Source organism: Boleophthalmus pectinirostris, unplaced genomic scaffold (genome assembly GCF_026225935.1).
Source record: "Boleophthalmus pectinirostris isolate CB_2022bp ecotype Guang Dong unplaced genomic scaffold, ASM2622593v1 HiC_scaffold_5, whole genome shotgun sequence".
Classification (NCBI taxonomy): Eukaryota; Metazoa; Chordata; class Actinopteri; order Gobiiformes; family Gobiidae; genus Boleophthalmus; species Boleophthalmus pectinirostris.
The window spans coordinates 30,911,020-30,931,326 of record NW_026571404.1 but is presented as its reverse complement, the minus strand read 5'-3'; the positions used below and the strand labels follow the sequence as shown (position 1 = coordinate 30,931,326).

Sequence of the window (20,307 nt, the reverse complement as noted above, 5' to 3'; positions counted from 1 at the left end):
TAGAGCCCCGCCACAGTGATGTATTTTAAATTTCTGTGTTTTCTTTCAAGACCGCATTAACTGAATGGTCTATAATCAAAATACTCACACCCGTGGTCCTTCCATTCCCATTGACTCTCATTCAAAATGGCTTTTTTCACTGGCATAACTTTGCCAGTATATTTTTACTTTTTGATGTATTTCTTTGCTTTCTTTTTGATGTATTTCTTTGCTTTCTTTTTGATGTATTTCTTTGCTTTCTTTGTTGCTTTGTTTCTTTCTTTCTTTCTTTCTTTGCTGTTGAAAACCCTTCAAATAGGTTTGAGGTTAAAATGATATGGGTGTGTTCTAGAGGAGCCCCCAGTCTCTGATGATCCCAACACAAACAAATTAAAATTACTTGAAACATATTTTTTTTTTAAATAAATAAAATCATTTTTTTCATGAACATCATTTGAGACTTTTGCTGTCAAAAGGGGTTAAAATTTCAAAATATTATATATTATTTAGTATGTAACTCTACAATTTTGTTGCTTGTTTAAAGGAAAACATATTTATGCAATACATTTGACACATTCACTGTTTTGATAATTAAAATGGTTTATATGAACTGTACAGTAGTTTAACAAAGACTTTTACTATCACAGTTACGATTTTTTTTACAATTACTTTCCTCCACAGGTACATACCTGGACTTCTGTTTGGTTTCATTCACACGTTTGAGTAATCCTTTATTATTAGTCTGTCTACATCTCCAAAGCTCAAAATGCTCTGTTCCACCTTGTGATGTCATATAGGGGTAGTTTTTAATTTAACAGCTACCCTATATAGTTCTCTAGAGATTGTCAATTGCAGAGCTGAAATTATCCAAATGATTCTAGTGAAGGTATATGGATTTTTAAAACACAGTGGAGCACTTCCTGTTTTACCACATGACATCACAAGCTGGAACAAGGTGGAGTGTTTTCAATTTGAGAGAAGAACTCAACCTAATTATGCAGGATTTGTGTGTTAAACATGTGTGAATGAAAGAAAACACAACTCCGGGTATGTTTTTGATGAAGAAACAACATTATAACATACATCAGATAATAGAATAGTAAAATTGTTTTGATGTCACACTATCAAACATGTACAGCATCTTTAAGTTCCTTAACACCTTTTTCTATTTTTCTTTTATTTCCAGGCCAAATTCCAAGCCCAGCCACGACTACGAGCGTCTGAAAAGTCAGTGTATGAGAGCCATGGCCGATCTGCAGTCTCTTCAGAACCAGCACACCAAAACACTCAAGAGATGTGAGGAGGCCGTCAAAGAGGCAGACTTCTATCAGTGAGTAGAAGCTAAAATAAAACTGATAAAGAATTCTGTTTGAGAAATGCAGTTTTGAACACAAAGTCAAATGAGGTGAAAAGCGGGGACTATAAAAAGCATTTATATTGAAATTCAAATGATGAGTAAGAGGCAACTGCTTCTTCTGACAAAACAAAAAATATGTGTAAAAATATTAGCAAATCTTTTACAGTAAAAATGTAAAGTCAATATTACATAAGTACAAAGTAGTGGTCCAAGAATTAGCCAAGTAAGAGAAAAAAGTATTTGGAAATCTTATAGAGTAACTGTCAACATGTAATATCTGATTTATAATTTCACAACATTAATGTCTAAAATGAGACTAACTTAAAGGTGCACTGTGTAATATTTCTAGTCCAGGGTCCACAACCTGCTTATCTCCATGGAAATGTTATTGCTTTGTCTAGAATGTTCCACAGTATAGATTAAACTTGCCTATTAGGAGAGAGACAATCAGGTTACAGCACTATGCTACATTACAGTTCAGATCTGTGGAGAGTCGTCCTTATTCACAGAAGGAATTATTGTATTTTTAAGCAACAGAAACGCCCGTAATGAATAAATGCTAGATGGATCTGTTTAATGTTGTAACATGGAACATTCCAGGCAAAGCAATAACATCTCCATGGAGACAAGTCAGTGGTGAAGTTGCACAGTGAAACTTTAAATTCATCTAAAGGAGCAGTGCAAGAAACGCATATCTTCAAATCATTTCATATTGTCAGAAAGCTTTTGTCACTTGTAGACTTACTCACACTGGGAGAGGCAACCAAACTTTGATTGAAGTAAGAGTACTGTTACTTCAATAAAAATATTACTCAAAGGAGTAAAAGTCTGCTGCCAGAAAATTACAATTTATTTTTAAAAATTAAGTTAGTTTAAAGAGTACTATATCCACCTCAGTCAGTAAATAAATACTTGTACATCCACAGATACCTCATGTAGCTGTCTTCAAATAAGGGATGAATACGATGTCCTTCCAAAAGCGTTTTAAAGGCTTTAAAGTACAGTCATTTGTATAATTGAATCACCCAGAACAATTGTAAAGCGTAGCCTGGAGGGGTCCAACGGGCAGTGACGAGATTATCTGTCCTGACAATAGCATTTCACAGGGCTCTAAAAAGTATTAAAAAGATATTCTATGAAATTATTACATCTGATTCATGGAAATTCAATTCAGTCTCTTAATTTAATTGTACCCAGTCCTGATATGAACCTGGATCTTCTAGTTCAGGGGTCAATGTTCTGTTTATTTAACAAGATAAGCGAGAAAAATCCAAAGACAAATGGTATTAAAATTATGAAAAAAGACCCAAGTGAAATCATGGCTAAAGGTCCTATATTACGCAAAATGTACTCTAGTGAGATTCAAGCCATGTTAGAATGTTGTTACCTCCTCAAAAACATCATTAGTCATCTACATCTCCAAAGCTCATAATGCTCTGTTTCACCTTGAGATGTCATGTAGTGGTAGTTTTCAGCTTCCTTTTACCTTTTTTCAGCAGAGATTGGTATTTCCAGTTCATAGGACTGTATTTGACATGTAAAGGGTATCGAGTCTTGGTCACTTACAGTTATCTGTTTTTCAAGATTGGAAACCTAAATCTTAGGTGTCTTAACTAGCGATTGACTGATATGCAATTTTTCACAGATTGTTTAGAATCCAGAAGAACCGATGACCAATGACATTGGCTGATATTTTTTGGGCCGATATATAATAATTTTGAACATCCATAGTCCAGTCCAGTGTAGTCACATTTTGCAGTTTCTTCTTTGAACTTAAGTATTCAAATAAAGCTTCATGTATATATTTTTCATATACCATATTTTCCACACTAATGCGCGCTTATAAGCCCTATACACGAATCCACTCGGGTGTCCCAGCACGACTTCAGTAAACTACAAAGCCACACCACCCGCAGTGCACGCAAACACACACGGAACAGACAGCGATCGCGTAGCGACAAACACCTGCAGCCACACTCATCACTCCACGAGGACGTGGAACGGAGGAACGAACCGAAAAAGCGAGTGCAATGTGCCACTTCTAGCCACAACTGAACAACTGAGTCACTGCGAACATGCCAACAATCCAGCGATCCCAGACAGCACCCTCCCTACACGCCACAACTGAACAAAGCCCAGAGTCACCGTGAATGTGCCAAACAAAGTCCAACTGAGCCATCTAACTGTTGTGTTTAGTTTAAAGTCCAGTGTGGTTTATTTGTGAAAAAAGTTCGAAAATAGACCATTCAAGGACAGTGTGCCTTATAATCCAGAGCGCCTGATAGTGCAGAAAATACGGTATATATTTATTTTTCATGCACATTCAGACTGCTCGTTGGACCAAACTAAATATTGGTCTGTACTAGTAATTAATAGCCGATAGGTGATACGCTAAAAGTGCAAATATCAGCCCTATCTCTAACAGTCATAACAGTTTTTCTTGATCTGTCCTTCACAGCATGCTTCACAGTCGTGTCCTGAGTGAGCAGTCTCAGATGAAGGAGGAGATGGAGAGTCTGAGGAGGGACAACACTGCGCTGGTCCGAGAGCACAACCACGTGAAGCAGAACTGCGAGGAGCTCAAGAGGCTCCACGGACAGGACCAGAAGGAACTGGCAGACCTCAGGGTCCAGCAGCAGCAGGTACCACCATCACCAGTACAAGCTAAACTCTCACCTATGTTATCATCCTGTATTAGGTGAAATTGATTCTTGTGAGCTTTAAGCTATGTTAGAATGTTGTTATTTCCTCAAAAACATAATGGAGTTGTGTGTTTCATTCACACATGATTGAGTAACAGCTCCTTTTACATTTTATTTAGTAGAGACTGGCAATTTCAGGGTTGAAATTATCCAAATGAGTCAAGTGAAGGTGTATGTAGTTTAAAAACACAGTGGATACTTGTAATACTTCCTTTTTACAACATGACACCACAAGGTGGAACAGTGTTTTCTGTTTGAGAGAAGAACTCAGCCTAAATATGCAGGATTTGTGTGTCAAACATGTGTAAATGGAACAAAGCTCAACTGCCAGGTATGTTTTTGATGAAGAAATAACATTATAATATAGATCAGAAAACAGCATTGTCATAGATTTCTGTTGAACTGTTATTTAATTCCTTTTATAAATACACTCCTGTGATAATAATTTCAGTTTTATTTGAATCCTCCTTTTTAGTTTATGATAATATTATAACCAAAAGGCCCCACCATAACTAATGAGCTTTTAGTTCATTTTGACTCCTTTATTTAAGAGTATGCAGTGCTCTGACCTGTGCAGTGTCGTGTTGTGATGACCTTAGAAACACTGCAGTAGCTTGGAGCAGAGGGCAGCCAAGCACAAGGAAATGCACACGGAGCCATTCTGAAAAGGGCAGGCGCAGAAGAATAGGGCATCTACGCGGGCAAAGGGCACCGCCACCCAAACCGTGTAGCGCCATGACGACCAGAGCCAGCAGAATACGCTGTGCAGACAAGGTCAAAAGTGCCCCCGGTGAAAGCTACTGTTTGGGGGAGTAGTTAGAATTTATCAGCAAGAAGTGAAGAGGAAATTCACGTTATACCAAGGTGATTTCACGGGCGGGAATCATGAGGTTCCCTTACGATTCAATACACGATACTTGGCTCATACGATATTGTCACGATATAACAATACATGTGATAATCAATAGCAATCATTTTTCTTTGTTAAAGGTGTGCTGTGTAACTTTTTTGGAATGGGGCTGCTACCTGAGAAGTCATCACTGAGATAGTATTTCTTTAGCTGGAATGTTTCACAATGCAGTCGTCCCTTGCTATATCGCAGTTCACCTTTCGCGATCTCGCTGTTTTAGTGCAATTTTGTGTGTTTTTTTTGTTTGTTTTTTACAGTGTATGAACGTGTATTGTGTTCCTCCCCCTGTGTCCTGATTGGCTGTGGACCATTATCAATTAGTCTCCTCCGTGCCGTGTCTCCTGTACAGTACAGAATGCGTTCAGCTGCCAAATTTACATTAATGTTCGATCGATAGCAGTGTGATCCTGAAAAAAGGTTTTCTTCCCGACAAAACCCACAATGTTGACGAAACTTTCTGCACCGACAAAGGCTCCGGCGGGTGCACCCAAAAGGCAGAGGAAAATGCTAACCATCACACAAAAAGTTGGACTTCTGGACACCCTGATGGAAGGTAGAAGTTACGTAGCTGTAGCAGAGTCTTGCCCTGGGTCAGGTACAGGCAAATAGTTGCTGAAATGGGCGGGTTTTAACGCTCTGGAATTTTACGAGTGGGTATGCGGGCTCGTAGTGCCGGGTAGACCTCTGCGCTGGAACACCAGTCCGTTCTACAGCGGTTACCCCAGAGCCCATCCTGAGAGTGAGTCCTGGTTCAGTCCTGGTTCAGTCCTGGTTCAGTCCTGGTTCAGTCCTGGTTCAGTCCTGGTTCAGTCCTGGTTCAGTCCTGGTTCAGTCCTGGTTTACTCCTGATTTACTCCTGGTTTACTCCTGGTTTACTCCTGGTTTACTCCTGATTTAGTACTGATTTAGTACTGATTTAGTACTGTTTTAGTCCTACTTCAGTCCTGGTTTAGTCCTCCTCTTCAGTCCTGGAATCAGTCCTAGCTTAGTCTTGGTTCAGTCCATGGCGAATGTGGGTCGGGTTAACGGGCCGGTGCGGTGCTGTACTGCGCGGATGCGGGCAGGTGCGGGTCTACAAAAATGGACCCGTGCAGGACTCTGCGTTGTAGGGCTCCATTACGGAAAAAATTAATCTTCGGTTCGTTACATAAATAGGAAAATATCATAAGGACAACAGCAGCAAGAAGTTTTAAGAAGTATGCAAAAAGTGTTGTAACTGTCCTGTCTGAGAAATGTGTATAAAGTGTGTGGTGAGGGGTTTTACAGACTTAAAACAGATATAACAATTGTAAAATATAAAGTTGATACTTCGCGGATTTTACCTATCGCTATTTTTTGAACATAACCCCCGTGATAAACGAAGGACCACTGTAAGGCATTATATCTGTCTATCTAACTTTTATTAAAATGCAGGTGATTTTATTGCTGAAAAATACCTGGAAAAGCTGTTTGCGGGTTAGCCTCTCCACAGATCTGACCTGTAACTTGGCCTTGTGGTATCATCTGCTTTTTACCATAAAGATAGAAGTCTACTGCCATACTGTTAAAGATTCTAGGGCGGCAATGCAAGAACATCTCCTTAGAGACAAGTATAGGCTGCGGATTCTCCACCGGAAAAGTTACACAGTGCACCTTTAAACCACTACATGAGCAAAGTTAATAGGAAACTAAAAAAAATATGTCAAGTGTATTGCATGAACACGTTTTCTTCCATTAATTAGCAAGAAATTTATAAAACTGTCACAAAAAACTGCTAAAAGTCTCCAAAAACTCTCAGTAATATATCGATACAGCAGCCCGTGATTATGATACTATACCACCAAATTTTGTGTCACGATATATCGATATTTCAATGTTTTTGCACACTTCTAGTTTATACCAAGGCAGTGCAGGAAGTAGTGTGTGCACTGTGTAAGTAATCATAGGGGAAATCTCAACCCATTAGTGCCATCTGCTGTACAACTGTTGCAAAGAGCCAAGGAGAGGTGATGAGGTGTTCTTTTAATAGGTTTTTAATGGAGCTAGAGCTAGACTTTCCTACGTGAACAACAAGATGTCTTTTCTGTTTGAAAATTGAATAATTCATCTCTGCATTGTGAGTTTGGTATGAAGTTATAGTCTTAAAGGGCCTATATTACACTATTATCTGATTTGTTATAATGTTGTTTATTCTTCAAAAATACAGCTGGGATTTTGTTTCATTCGCACATGTTTAACACACAAATCCTGCATAGTTAGGCATACTAAATTCTTCTCTCAAACTGTAAACACTCTGTTCCACCTCGTGATGTCATATGGTAATACAGGAAGTGCTTCATTGTGTTTTCAACTTTTTACACCCTTACTAGAATCATAGGCAATTTCAGGGCTGAAATTATCCATTATCCATATTTACTGAACTAAAGGTAAAAGGTACGGTATTTTCCACATTAGGGTGCACTTAAAAGCCTTTAATTTAATCAAAAAACAACTGCGTGCCTTATAATCCAGAGTGCCTTATATTATATGAATTTATTTGGGTGTCTTTGTACGACTTTAGTAAACTACAAAGCCACACCACTTGCAGCACCGTAGTCAGGAGCATCACGGAGTAATACATACTGTGAGTCCTTTTAATATCAAAAAGCCACCTGTCAAGAGTCACTCTTACAACGCCCACTTTAAACTCAAGGCTATTATAAAGTTAAAAGTTGCGTGGGAGTAGTGGATGAGAGAAGGCAAAGACACATTCACCAAGACAGGAATCATCACTGAACTGCCAGGGAACAGTAACGACACTGACTCGGATAATGACGAGAGGGATGCGGGCATGCTGGACGCCGTAATCACCCAACAATTATGAGTTATTGTGAATACACTAACAATTTAGCGCTCTTAGACAGTGTTTTTTTTTTACACGTTACAATTGACCAAAGTTGAGAGTTATTGTGAACGCGTTAAATAAAGTTTGACTGACTTATCTAACTGTTGTGTTTCGTTTAATGTGCCTTATTGTCCGGTGTGGTTTATATGTGAAAAAAGTTCGAAAATAGACCATTCAGTGAGAGTGCCTCTTATAATCCAGAGGGCCCTATAGTGTGGAAAATATGGTAGATGTTAACTTGGAAAAACTACTTCACATCACAAGGTCGAACAGAGCATTTTTAGCTTTGGATTAGTCAAACGTGTGAATGAAACAAAACACAGCTCCAAATATGTTTTTAGTTTGGTAACAACTTTATAACGTGGCTAAAAGCTCACAAGAGGCAATTTTGTGTGAGAGTATAGGACCTTTAAATTCTAGTTTCAAGACTGTTAAGCAGAGAATGGCTTTGTGCTATTTTTGTTGCTGGCTGTTCTGTTGACAGTTAGTGCCTTTTCTGTTTTTGGTTTGATTGTCTGCACTGAATTAAGCACTTTTTTTTTTTTAGGAACATCCGTGTGGTTTTTGGCCTGGAAATCAAAGTGGATGTGTTTAGAGCATCAGTCATAATGAGAGGCACTTTGAGAGACTTAGAAGTGTAGGCTACAATACCGTATCAGATTGGTTTTCGGCAGAATACTTTTAGAGGCAAGTCAAAAAGGTTTCAGTGTAAAGGGCCCGTTTTATGCTATATTCTGATCTATGTTACAATGTTGTTTCCACGTCAAAAACAGACCTAAAATTGTGTTTTGTTTCACATGTTCAACACACAAACCCTGCACATTTAGGCTCTCCTCTTATTCTCTCAGACAGAAAACACGCTGTTCCACTTTGTGATGTCATGTGGTAATACAGGAACTTCATACGCCGCCTTCACTAAAATCATTTGTATCATTTCAGCTATGCAGTTTCTCTACTGAACAAAAGTTAAAGATAACTGTTGAAAAGTACAGGTGCAACAGAGCATTTTGAGCTTTCGAGATGTAGACCGAATAATAATGCAGGATTTCTCAAACATATGTGAATGAAACAAAACAAAACTCTAGGTATGTTTTTGATGGAAGTTCACAAGAGTCAATTTTGCACTATATAGGACCTTTGACAAACAAGCAGTGTTGCGTTATGCATTATAAATGTAACGAATTGCTGTAATGCATTGCTTTTTTCTGTAACGCAGTAATGTAAGGAATTAGGGGAAAAAATGGTAATAGTTTACAAATGTCACTAACACGTGTTACAATGCATTTTTAACCTGGATTGAAGTGGTGGGTTTTTCGTTTTTCTTCATACAAATTTGCTAAAATCACAGCAATATCAGCAGCGGTGAAACACCATCGTTATGGTTCCACATGTCGGGATAGGGCCGTAGGTGCACCTGTGTAAACCGTCGGGTAACTGCAGGTGAAAGAACCTAGTTTAAACCTGGTTTAGACCTAGTTCAGTTCTAGTTTATTCCTGGTTCAGTCCTGGTTTAGCTCTGGTTTAGTCTTGGTTTAGCTCTGGTTTAGTCTTGGTTTAGACCTGGTTTAGTCCTGGTTCAGTTCTGGTTTACTTCTGGTTTAGTCCTGGATTAATCCTGGTTCAACTTTGGTTCAGTTCTGGTTTAGTTCTGGTTCAGTTCTGGTTCAGCTTTGGTTCAGTTCTGGTTTAGTCCTGGTTTAGTCCTGGTTTAGTCTTGATTTAGACCTGGTTTAGTCCTGGTTTAGTCCTGGTTTAGTCCTGGTTTAGTCTTGGTTTAGTCTGGTTTAGTCCTGGTTTAGTCCTGGTTTAGTCCTGGTTTAGTCCTGGTTTACTTCTGGTTTACTTCTGGTTTAGTCCTGGATTAATCCTGGATTAATCCTGGTTCAACTTTGGTTCAGTTCTGGTTTAGTTCTGGTTCAGTTCTGGTTCAGCTTTGGTTCAGTTCTGGTTTAGTCCTGGTTTAGTCCTGGTTTAGTCTTGATTTAGACCTGGTTTAGTCCTGGTTTAGTCCTGGTTTAGTCTTGGTTTAGTCTTGGTTTAGTCTTGGTTTAGTCTTGGTTTAGTCCTGGTTTAGTCCTGGTTTAGTCCTGGTTTAGTCCTCGGTTCAGTCCTCGGTTCAGTCCTGGTTCAGTCCTGGTTCAATCCTGGTTTAGTCCTGGTTCGGTCCATATATGGCACAAAACTTTGGCATCTTCGCTCACTGATTGTTACTTTACAATCAGCGACAGTTATTTTGGTGAGCGTAACTTAAAAGTAATGCAGTAGTCATGTAATGTCTTACATTTTAAATGCATTAATATTGTAATGTAACATATGACTTTGAAATGACAGTAACAAGGCATAAATAACGCATTACAGTTTTGAAGTAACTTGCCCAACAATGCAAACAAGTCCATATTTTGGCTGTAACTTGTGATGGCACCTTCACCAGGTCATGAGGGAGAACGGCTCTTCAGAGGTGCTGAATAAACTGTACGACACTGCCATGGACAAACTGGAGGGGGTGAAGAAGGACTACGACGCTCTGAGCAAACGCTACAGCGAGAAGGTGGCCAATCACAACACGGACCTGTCCCGCCTGGAGCAGCTCGAGGAGGAGAACAGACGCCTCCAGAAACAGATGGATGCCCTGCTCCTTCAGAGGGACTCGGCTATGCACTACCAGCAGCAGTACTCCACATCTATGAGGAGGTGAGGGCAGTTAGTGAGTACGTGTGGGGTGGTAACGGGGTTTTCTATGGTCAAATGTGAGCAAGAAAGAAGCAGGTGGTGGGTAAGTAAGTGGGAATATTTATATTGTCAACGTATGTTCTTATTTGAAGCTAACAGAGGTGGGTGAGTGGTCAAAAATAATACTCAGATAAGAGGAACGTTACTTCAAAATAATCTGACTTTAAGATGTACTATGGAACTTTTTTGTTGGGGTTCCATCAACCGCTTGTATCTATGGAGATGTCATTCCTCTGCCTGGAATGGTTCACAATATGCCATTAAACAGCGCTACCTTACATTTATTCAATTACAGGTGGTTTTATAGCTTAAAATGAGGCTTTCTGACTGTGAGTGGAGTCGTCTATTCACAAATCTGACCTGTAACTTGGTCTCCAAGAAGATAGAAAGTTTTAATTGAACTGTGAAACATTCCAGACAACGCAGTAACATCTCTACGGAGAAAAGCATTTGACGGATCTGCCACTAGAAAAGCTACACAGTGCATCTATTAATAGGGATAGAAAAGGAAGGGAAAAGGGAAAGGAAATAATGTAAGAAATCATATGATTTATTGTGTGCGGATGGCTGTGTGTATAAGAATATCTCTGCATGTGTAACCACTGTAATCCCCTCATATTTTACAGTAATAGTATTAGTTTTACGATCTGCTTGTAGAACAGTATATGAGCACACACCGCAGTGATATTGCTCTCATAAACTCTGTTTTTTATTATTCAGATTTGACTCAGTGCAACAAGAACTGAACAAGTCATCAGCCCAGAACAAAGAACTTCAGCGTGAGATGGAGCGCCTACAGTCTGAAGTCACACGCTACAAGAACCTTCAGCTCAAGTCTGCTAAGGACTGTGAGAAATACAAGGAGGAGAGGGACTCAGTGTTCAATGAGTACCGTTTGATTATGAGCGAGAGGGACCAGGTGATCAAGGAGGTGGACAAGCTGCAGACGGAACTGGAGGCTGCAGAGGCCAGACTCAAGAACACCTCTTCAGAGAGAGTGGTCGCCAGTGAGGAACTCGAGGCTCTCAGACAGGTACTGGGAATATCCCTATTTTACAATATATATGCAGTATTTTTTTGTCACATAAAATGAATATCAATGTAAGAATACATGAAATTTTTTTTTACTAATAATAATCATCACCATAATAAAATTATGAATTAATATTAATGAACCAATCATTTTAAGGTGCAGTTTTAAGGTAAAACCCTTTGTGTTTATATCAGCTTTTACAGCTGCTTTTGGATATAAGGTTCAGCATTGGGAGATATGGCAGAAAACGACAGCATTGCAGTTGGTTATCTGTTCAGTAAAGATGCGGCAAACTCTCATGTGACAAATTGAGATGGAGATTGGACGAAAAAGGGGTGCTGACAAGTTACATTTTTTGAGAAGTTGTAATTCCAAAAAGCAGACAGCAGAAATATAAAATAAAGTGAAACAAAAACGGATGCCAAAATTGTGAACTGAACCAGACAGTTTATTATAAATAATGTCAAAATCTTGTTTTGTCTCATTCTCAAGGGTCCAGCAGTGTTCCCTTGTCATTTGCTTTCTTAGAGTTGTATTTCGACTGATTCAGACATGTTGCAGTATTCTGGCATTGTCGTACTTTCTCACTTTAATTAAAAAAAAGGGAGAAAGTACTCCAGTTCCAACACGACTCCAGCTAAGATGATGATTAAACAAAGCATATTGTTAAAAGCAATAAAACCTTAAAAAAAGAGAGAGAGAAACTTTAAATATATAAAAATGCCCTTGTGTAGTTTATAGCTGAGCTGTATTTCCAAAGGTTAGGCTAATGGGGTCAGGCTGAGTGCTCCACATTCATAGGAGCAGTTCCCAAAAATGACCTGCCCCCATTCTGTCCTCTGACTGGGACACAGCCAGCAAACCAGCCCTCTATTTTGGAGTTTGGAGGGAGTTTTGGGGAAGTAAGGCCCCACATGTTAGTGATGCAATTTCCCAAGAATTAGGTTACAAAAGTCACTCCAAAGTTGGGTAAGCATTATGGTTGTTCAAATGCACTTTTGACAGAGAACAGAGCTTTCAGTTTAAAGGTGCATTGTGCAACTTTTCTGGTAGAGGGTCTGTCACCTGCTTGTCTCCATGGAGATGTTATTGCTTTGCTTGGTATATTCCATGGTGTGACATTAAATATTCATATTAGCATTCATTACAGGTGTTTCTATTGCTCAAAAATGCAATAATTCCTTCTGTGAACAGGGTTGCCTCTCCACAGATCTGACCTGTATGTAGCCAATAGTTGTCTCCCTTGAGACAGATAGGTGTAATCTCCAACTAGACAAAGCAATAACATCTCCATGAAGACAAACAGATGATGGACCCTCCACCAGAAAAGTTGTGCAGTGCACCTTAGGATGGATTAATGAAATGTAAACTTAAAGGTGCTCTATGTAACTTTTTTGGGTGCCTGCAGTCTGCTTCTCTCCATGGAGAAGTTGTGCTCCACGTTATGTTCCACATTACTCTACTGAACACTGCTGTATCACTGTACTGTGGTACATTCCAGGCAAAGTTATTACATCTCCATGGAGATAGACCTTCCACCAGAAACGTTAAATAGAGCAGCTTTGATTGTTTACTTTTGTTGTGTTTTGCTTCCATTTTGGTGTTCTGTTCTTGAATTAATTTAAGATAGCCTTGCATCTGTCAGCATGCCAGGGATGCTGAACAAAAACAGCCTTCCTCACCTCCCCTTTTTGACGAATGTTTCTGAACATCTAGTCCAAAAACAAAATGATTCTAAACTTCAAATGAACACTCACATATCCTCATTTCCACAACACACGACCATGACTCACCATCCCAAACCTCCTGATCCCAAAACCGTCTCATTGTTTTTGGCAGGAGCTGAACTCTTCGCTGGTGGACCGCGACAGGGCCATCTGCGAGAGGAATGAGCTGCTGGAGAAATACTGCCACGAGGTTAAGGACAAAGCAGAGGCCCAGAAGGAGCTGTCCCAGGCCTGTAAGGACATCGAGACTGTGAGGGAGGAGAGGGACGTGGCGCGCAAAGAGAGGACTGAGGCTATCATCCAGAGGGACCAGCTGCTCAGGGAGTACTACCAGGCCAGACAGGTGAGAGGCACTGGTTTACTCTGGGGCTCTCGGTTTCAAGTCCTATCACACTGATCACATTTTATTGTCATTTGGATTAAAACTCTATAACATCTGCACTCTGTTGTTTTCTTTTAATACGAAGACACTGACGTAGCTGACTCAAAATGTGTTTAGTTGATTCGATGTGTATGGAATTTTGTTCATTAAAATTTTATGGATGTGGATAACCAAATCTGGTCTAAAAAATCTGAGGAAAGTTATTACAGAACTAAGACAAAACTAAAAATTTCTCTCAAAATGAACACTGGCAAAGCTGTGGATCTACGATTCCACATATCATCCAAAGGTTAGACGCAGGATAAAAGGCTTTGTAAATCCAGTGGGCTGTAACTCCTTAAACTACATTATGTTAAGCAACTACTGCAAAAAAAAAAAAAAAAAAAAAGTGACTGTAAAACTTGTATTTTACTTTAAAGCAATAATAGGAGGTGCCCGGTAATTAAACTGTAAACAAGAAAACAATTGCTTGATAATGAAAAGATAATTATAGTATCTACCTTCTAATTCTTTAATATTTCTTGACTAAGTTTGTTCTCATACCATTTCTCCTTCTAGAAACAAGACTCAGCTACTCTAGACATGGAGCGAGCCAACAAAGAGATCGAGATGTTGAGGAAGCAGTACGAGGCCATGTCCCAGGAGTTGAAGGAGGCCACGCAGGAGGCAGAGGTCGCCAAGTGCAGACGCGACTGGGCTTTTCAGGAGAGGGACAAGATTGTGGCTGAGAGGGAGAGCATACGGTACGTCATGGAGATTTTCATATATATTTTTGTACTATTAGCTGTAGTGGGGAAAGAAATGTGCTGCTGATTAGTGGACTAAAAAAGGGCCGTGGCAAAAACTCTCTCTTTGTGTGTCTGACCAAAACTGCACTCACAAGACTACACCTGCACGAGGCTGTGGTCTTTTTGTCGTTTAGTGAATTTATCGGTTGTGGATTAAAGGTGTTTGTATTTGTTGTAATCATTTTATTTAGTTTAAAAGGGTTTATATGGGGCAACAGTATTAAGGAGAAATAAGTGAATGAGTTAGCTGAAGAGCTGATATTTTTTGGTATTTATACGTAAAAAGGCAGATTAAACACACGATTCACAAGTTTAATCAGTCTTTTATATAAATACATTGTTTCCTAGTATTTTTTCTACAACTATTTATGCTACTGCGCAGGTGTAGTCTTGCGAGTGCAGTATGGGTCACATAAATAGTGATACGTTATAGTTTTTAGACAACTAATCAACTGGCAGGACATGTCTTTAATCGACCAAGAATTTCTTTGACTACATTACTACAAAATTCTACAAAACAGTGTATTTCTATAAAGACAGTTTAAACTTGTGAATCTTAAATTTGATCTGCCTTTTTACATATAAATACCAAAATATACCATCTTCAGATAGCTCAGTCACCCACTAACTTCTCCCGTCTACTGTTTCATATAAAATCCTTATCAAAATAAAATAATTAGTCCAATACAAATTTTGACTAAGACACCATCAATGGACTAAAGGACTATAGCCTTACTTTGTACACATGATACAGTTCCATATAGAGTAACATTTGTATGCTTTTTGCTCCAGTACTCTGTGTGACAACCTGCGAAGAGAGAGGGACCGGGCTGTGAGCGATCTGGCGGATGCACTTAGGAACCTGGACGACATGAGGAAACAGAAGAACGATGCACTGAGAGAAATGAAGGAACTCAAGTAAGTAGGAGAAGAAGCAACAGCTGTTATACATATTACTATACTTATTTTTTAAAGTTGAAATTGCAGTCAGGATCAGTCCACGTAGGTACTGGGAGGCCTTTCAGTTACAAACAGCAGTGCAAAAGGTTTAGGGATTTGCGTTTTATTTTTGAAGATGTAATTTACGAAAAATATTCAAAATGTTATCTCTAAATTTTGCAGGTAATACTCATGAAGGGGCAAGAAGTAATGATTTTTTTTAATTTTTAGAACACTTGACTGTTGAAAACAAAGGGACAAGCCTCACATGATTTTTTATTTTTGTATTTAGTTATTTATTTTTTGTTAATGAACTTAATCTTTGCGTATGATTCTGTAGCTTCCCAAAGATTCATAAGTGGAGCCTTATAATCCCAGATTGTATCTCTAAAGGCTAATAAGGAAACATCAACTAACACAATACACAATTATTTCAACCAGCAGCATCAGTAATCTAAACCTTATTCATACTCAGTACCTCAATACCTTTTTTAGTACTAGAATGTTATTTTCATACACAAAATAATAGTACTCAAATGCATACTACAACTGTTCCACAAAGCTCAGATTTTGTCCTGTTTATGTGAGGTTTTTTTTAGTATCGCAGTATTAGTAGTATTGCTCAAAAGAGTATCAAGTTTTGATAGTAGATTTAGTAGTAGTATCTGATTTTGGATACTAGCACATAGGGTATCATCGCAGTTTAGGCAGTACTATTACCCTAATAAAACACCTTCTAACATTTTCAGATCCATTTTTTCCATTGCACTACCCCTACACTAGCCTTTCCTCTCCGTACCCAGCCCCGTGCTTTCCTACATCAGCCCGTCTCCAAGCTCTTGTAGTGTGCGTGTGGTCATGTGTAAGCTGTAATATTCTGCCCACGGGGACTACACGAAGCCGAGTTGTTTTCCGGTCTGTTTCCGCATGGTCAGATTAAAAGTGTAATCCCAAAAAGCTCCACTGAATTTGGACACACGGACTCTGGCTGCTCCCTGCCTCCCTGTCCTGAATGCCAACGCTGCTGATTCTAGTGCTGTTAAAGCTCCCTCTGCTGGTGGCTTTGTACATTACAGGTTTTATGATAGTAAACTAAACAGGAGATTAATGATTTGACTTTGCTGCCTCCTCCCTCTTAATTTACGAAGAACAATATATCATATATCATTTGTAATAGCAGGGCCTTGTGTTTATTCATTCGGTAAATGTCAACATTCAGTGAGCAAACAGAAAAAGCCTTTGTTTGTCTAACCTATAATAGAAATTAATGCAAAACAAAACACTTTATTTCCACACAGTTAAACGTAAAAATGGCAGACTTGCTTTGTTTTCCAGCTGTTAAATAGAAAGAAATATTGATCGTGAAATAAGTCTAGACTCTACAGAATGACCAATGAACAGACCAAACAATCAGGCCACAAAAACACTAGAAACCAGTATCTTAAATGTCCTTGGTTACACAAAATGGACTCTTCTGAGATTTAAGACATGCGATAATGTTGTTACCTCCATCAAAAACATACCTGGAGTTGGGTTTTGTTTCATTCACACATTTGAGTAACCCTTATTAATCTATCTAATCTAGTTATTAATCTGTCTACATCTTCAAAGCTCAAAATGCTCTGTTCCACCTTGCGATGGCATGGAGCTGTACTTTTCAAGTTACCAGCTACATTTTACCCTTTGTTCAGCAGAGACTGGCAATTCCAGGGTTGAAACTATCCAAATGATTCTAGTGAAGGTGGAGTTTAAAAAACAGTGGAGCACTTCCTGTATTACCACATGACATCACAAGGTGGAACAGAGTGTTTTCTGTTTGAGAGAAGAGCTCTCTTTTGAGATCACAAACTTGAAAGTACACACAGTTTCATGCCCTCTCTTTTTGCTCTCTCCTCCTCCTCTGTGTGATATAACTGACCTGCTCTGTCCTCTGTGCTCTGTTTATATTGTGTTCAGGGAGAAAATGGACAGCACTCTGGAGAAAGAGGCACGCTTCTGTCAGCTCATGGCTCACAGCTCTCACGACTCGGCCATCGACACTGACTCTCTGGAGTGGGAGACCGAGGTGGTGGAGTTTGAAAAGGACCGGGTACGGACACTGCACACATGAGAACACAGAATCTAACTACTATTGTGTTTTTATCGTCAGTTTTAATACACTTACTTGACAAATTTCCTGCTCATGGTAATAGAAATTAGTGATATTGATAAATACCAATACATTACTGTGCTGTGCACAAATTGTAATTAAATGTCATATTTGTAAAATTGGCAGCATTTTGTTACTTTGCAGCAAATGTCATCAACATTCTCTAAGAAGTGACTCTAACCGGCCAGCTAACCATAACAAACCATAAACACTGCAAACTATCACTTAATTGTGTATAAAATGTACATACTTATAATTTTGGTGTATTTTCCAAATATGAATTTAATATGATCCTTATTTCTACAAATTTTAAGTATTTTGTTTATGCTATAAATCTAATACTTTATTCTCATATGTTAAGCTTTTTTTTAGCTTTGAAAACACATTTTCTAAACTAAGTTCAGTGTTTTTAATGTTTTATAATTATTGTGAAGACATTTGTTAAGTTTTCATTTAAAACTTGCTTTCCAGTATGTTTTTAGTAAAATATGTTCACTAAATTCTTTTTCTGTATAGGAGGACATGGATTTGAAGGCACTTGGGTTCGATATCGCAGAAGGGGTAAATGATCCATATTTACCAGGAGACTGTGGCATATTTGTGACGAGGGTGGACAAAGGAAGTATCGCAGACGGAAGGTTGAGGTGGGCGCTTTATTACTCTCCCTATTTGAATTCACTCAGCAAACTTTTTTCATTAACTTCCTTGTCCCCATTTTCAGAGTGAATGATTGGCTGCTGAAGATTAACGACATGGACCTGACCAATAAGGACAGGAAGCAGGTGGTGAAGGCGGTGCTTACTGGTGGAGGCTTGATCAACATGGTGGTACGACGGAGGAAGTCTCTGGGCGGCAGGCTCGTCACTCCTGTGCACATCAATCTAACGGGACACAAAGGTAATGGGCTCCTGCCTTATACAGACTGCTGTTAAATTATGAATGCGCCTCCACTGAGTTCAGTATTACTTCTCCAGGCATGGGTACAATTAAAGTACTTTGTAATTTAAGAAAAACATAATGATACAATAAACTTCTCTTTCTTTATCAAATATTTACAATTGCACACTGCAAATGGCTGATAAGAAAGAAAAATATATTTGCTTGTATAATTAGTAATTATGTTTTGTTTCTACCTCATCAAGTACACTATAATACACTTTAACATACATGGCACAACATTTAATTGACATTGTACCTAGGGTTAGTACATGTTATACTCCCCAAAAAAGACCTTTTTAGCATTTAACCATATTAAATTGTTGTCCCTTCAACAAATGCATATCTTGAGTATTTTTGGTTCTTCTACACTTCATTAATCCAAAATTGTCTTCTGTGAGCACTCAACAATGTGTATTTTGCCCAAATTGTTATGTCACAGGTAAAAAAAAACTGCTTCATTTGTTTATTTCTCATAGTTCATTCCCTTTGCTGACAGTAGAAGGAGCTCTAACATTTAATACCACATTGAAAACAAATGCAGACATTATTTTAAGTAAATGAAAAAAAGTGAAATACTTAAAGCAAGATTACCAAAAGCATTTTTAAAACAAAATTCAAGTCACAAGAATGCACAATATGTGTGCTGCACAACTTCTCTGGTGGAGGATCTAGTACCTGCTTGTCTCCATGGACATGTTATTGCTTTGCCTGGAATGTTCCATGGTATGACATTAAACATATCCATCTTGCATTTGTTCATTAAATACAATAATTCCTTCTGTGAATAGGGGGCTGGTTTCCACAGATCAAAACTACAATGTAGTGTAGTTCTGTAATCTGCTTGTTTCCCTCATGATGGATAGGTTTAATTTATACTGTGGAACATTCTAGACAAAGCAATAACATCTCCATGGAGACAAGCATGTGGCTGTCCCTCCTCTAGAAATGTTACACAGTGCGCCTTTAAATAAATACCAGTATTGAAAATAATTACACATTCTGAGCCTTAATGCCTTGTTTTCTTTCAGACAGTGGAATAGGTTTGGAGAGTGGAGTGTTTGTTACGGCCGTTGTCCAGGGCAGCCCAGCGGCCAGAGAAGGCTCTTTGACTGTGGGAGACCGTCTGATCGCTGTGAGTCACTGTCTGATACTTTAAACAATCCATTTTACACCAACGTCCAGGACACAAGACTTTACTGCTGCTCGAGTCCATTGACTTTCAAACCCGAGCTGTGCTCCTCTGCTCCAGTTATATGTGACCCGATAACAAATTTAAAATATAGACGTTAAGCGATAATATTGAAACTAAATTATGCCACAGAAGATTAAAACCACAAAAACTATTATACATGTAGAATGTTGTTTAAAATCATGAGCTGCAATAAATAAATAACAGAATGAAAGACTTTAGTGAGTTCAGTAGTTTAGTTTGCATCTGTAATGAGTCATGGATGTTATTCATTCAACCTTTTATGGTTTAAATCTTATTGTATAGCTCAAAAATAACAAAAAATGAACGTACACATGATAAATATTGACCCCAAAGCATTATTGTTCCAGCTTTCATACATACGATAAATGATAAGTCAATATAGTAATTATCGTGACAGATCTCGCTCGGGTCCTGCTCCATTCCCGCTCTAAATCCACCCTGATGAGAAAGGAGTTTGTGTATAGGGAGAGGAATATTGTATTCTACATTTCAGTAAATTCTCAAACTCTCACAGCAGTTCTAAGGGGCAAAACAGAGTAAAATTGGAAGTTCCAAGTAATTTGTAGCTAAAAAAACAATAGTTTGGATAATATTGC

The 20,307-nt window shown here is 38.6% G+C and overlaps 1 protein-coding gene across 1 annotated transcript in view; it reads left to right on the top strand.

Annotated features, from left to right (window-relative positions):
* The window catches only part of dlg5a (discs, large homolog 5a (Drosophila)), a 95,609-nt gene that overhangs the window by 43,027 nt on the left and 32,275 nt on the right, over positions 1-20,307 (top strand). Inside the window, 11 exon segments of the mRNA XM_055162578.1 lie at positions 1,166-1,309; positions 3,795-3,978; positions 10,243-10,502; positions 11,262-11,574; positions 13,414-13,644; positions 14,242-14,426; positions 15,264-15,389; positions 17,367-17,499; positions 18,076-18,203; positions 18,281-18,456; positions 19,527-19,630. Coding sequence (XP_055018553.1) covers positions 1,166-1,309; positions 3,795-3,978; positions 10,243-10,502; positions 11,262-11,574; positions 13,414-13,644; positions 14,242-14,426; positions 15,264-15,389; positions 17,367-17,499; positions 18,076-18,203; positions 18,281-18,456; positions 19,527-19,630 — 1,984 coding nt within the window.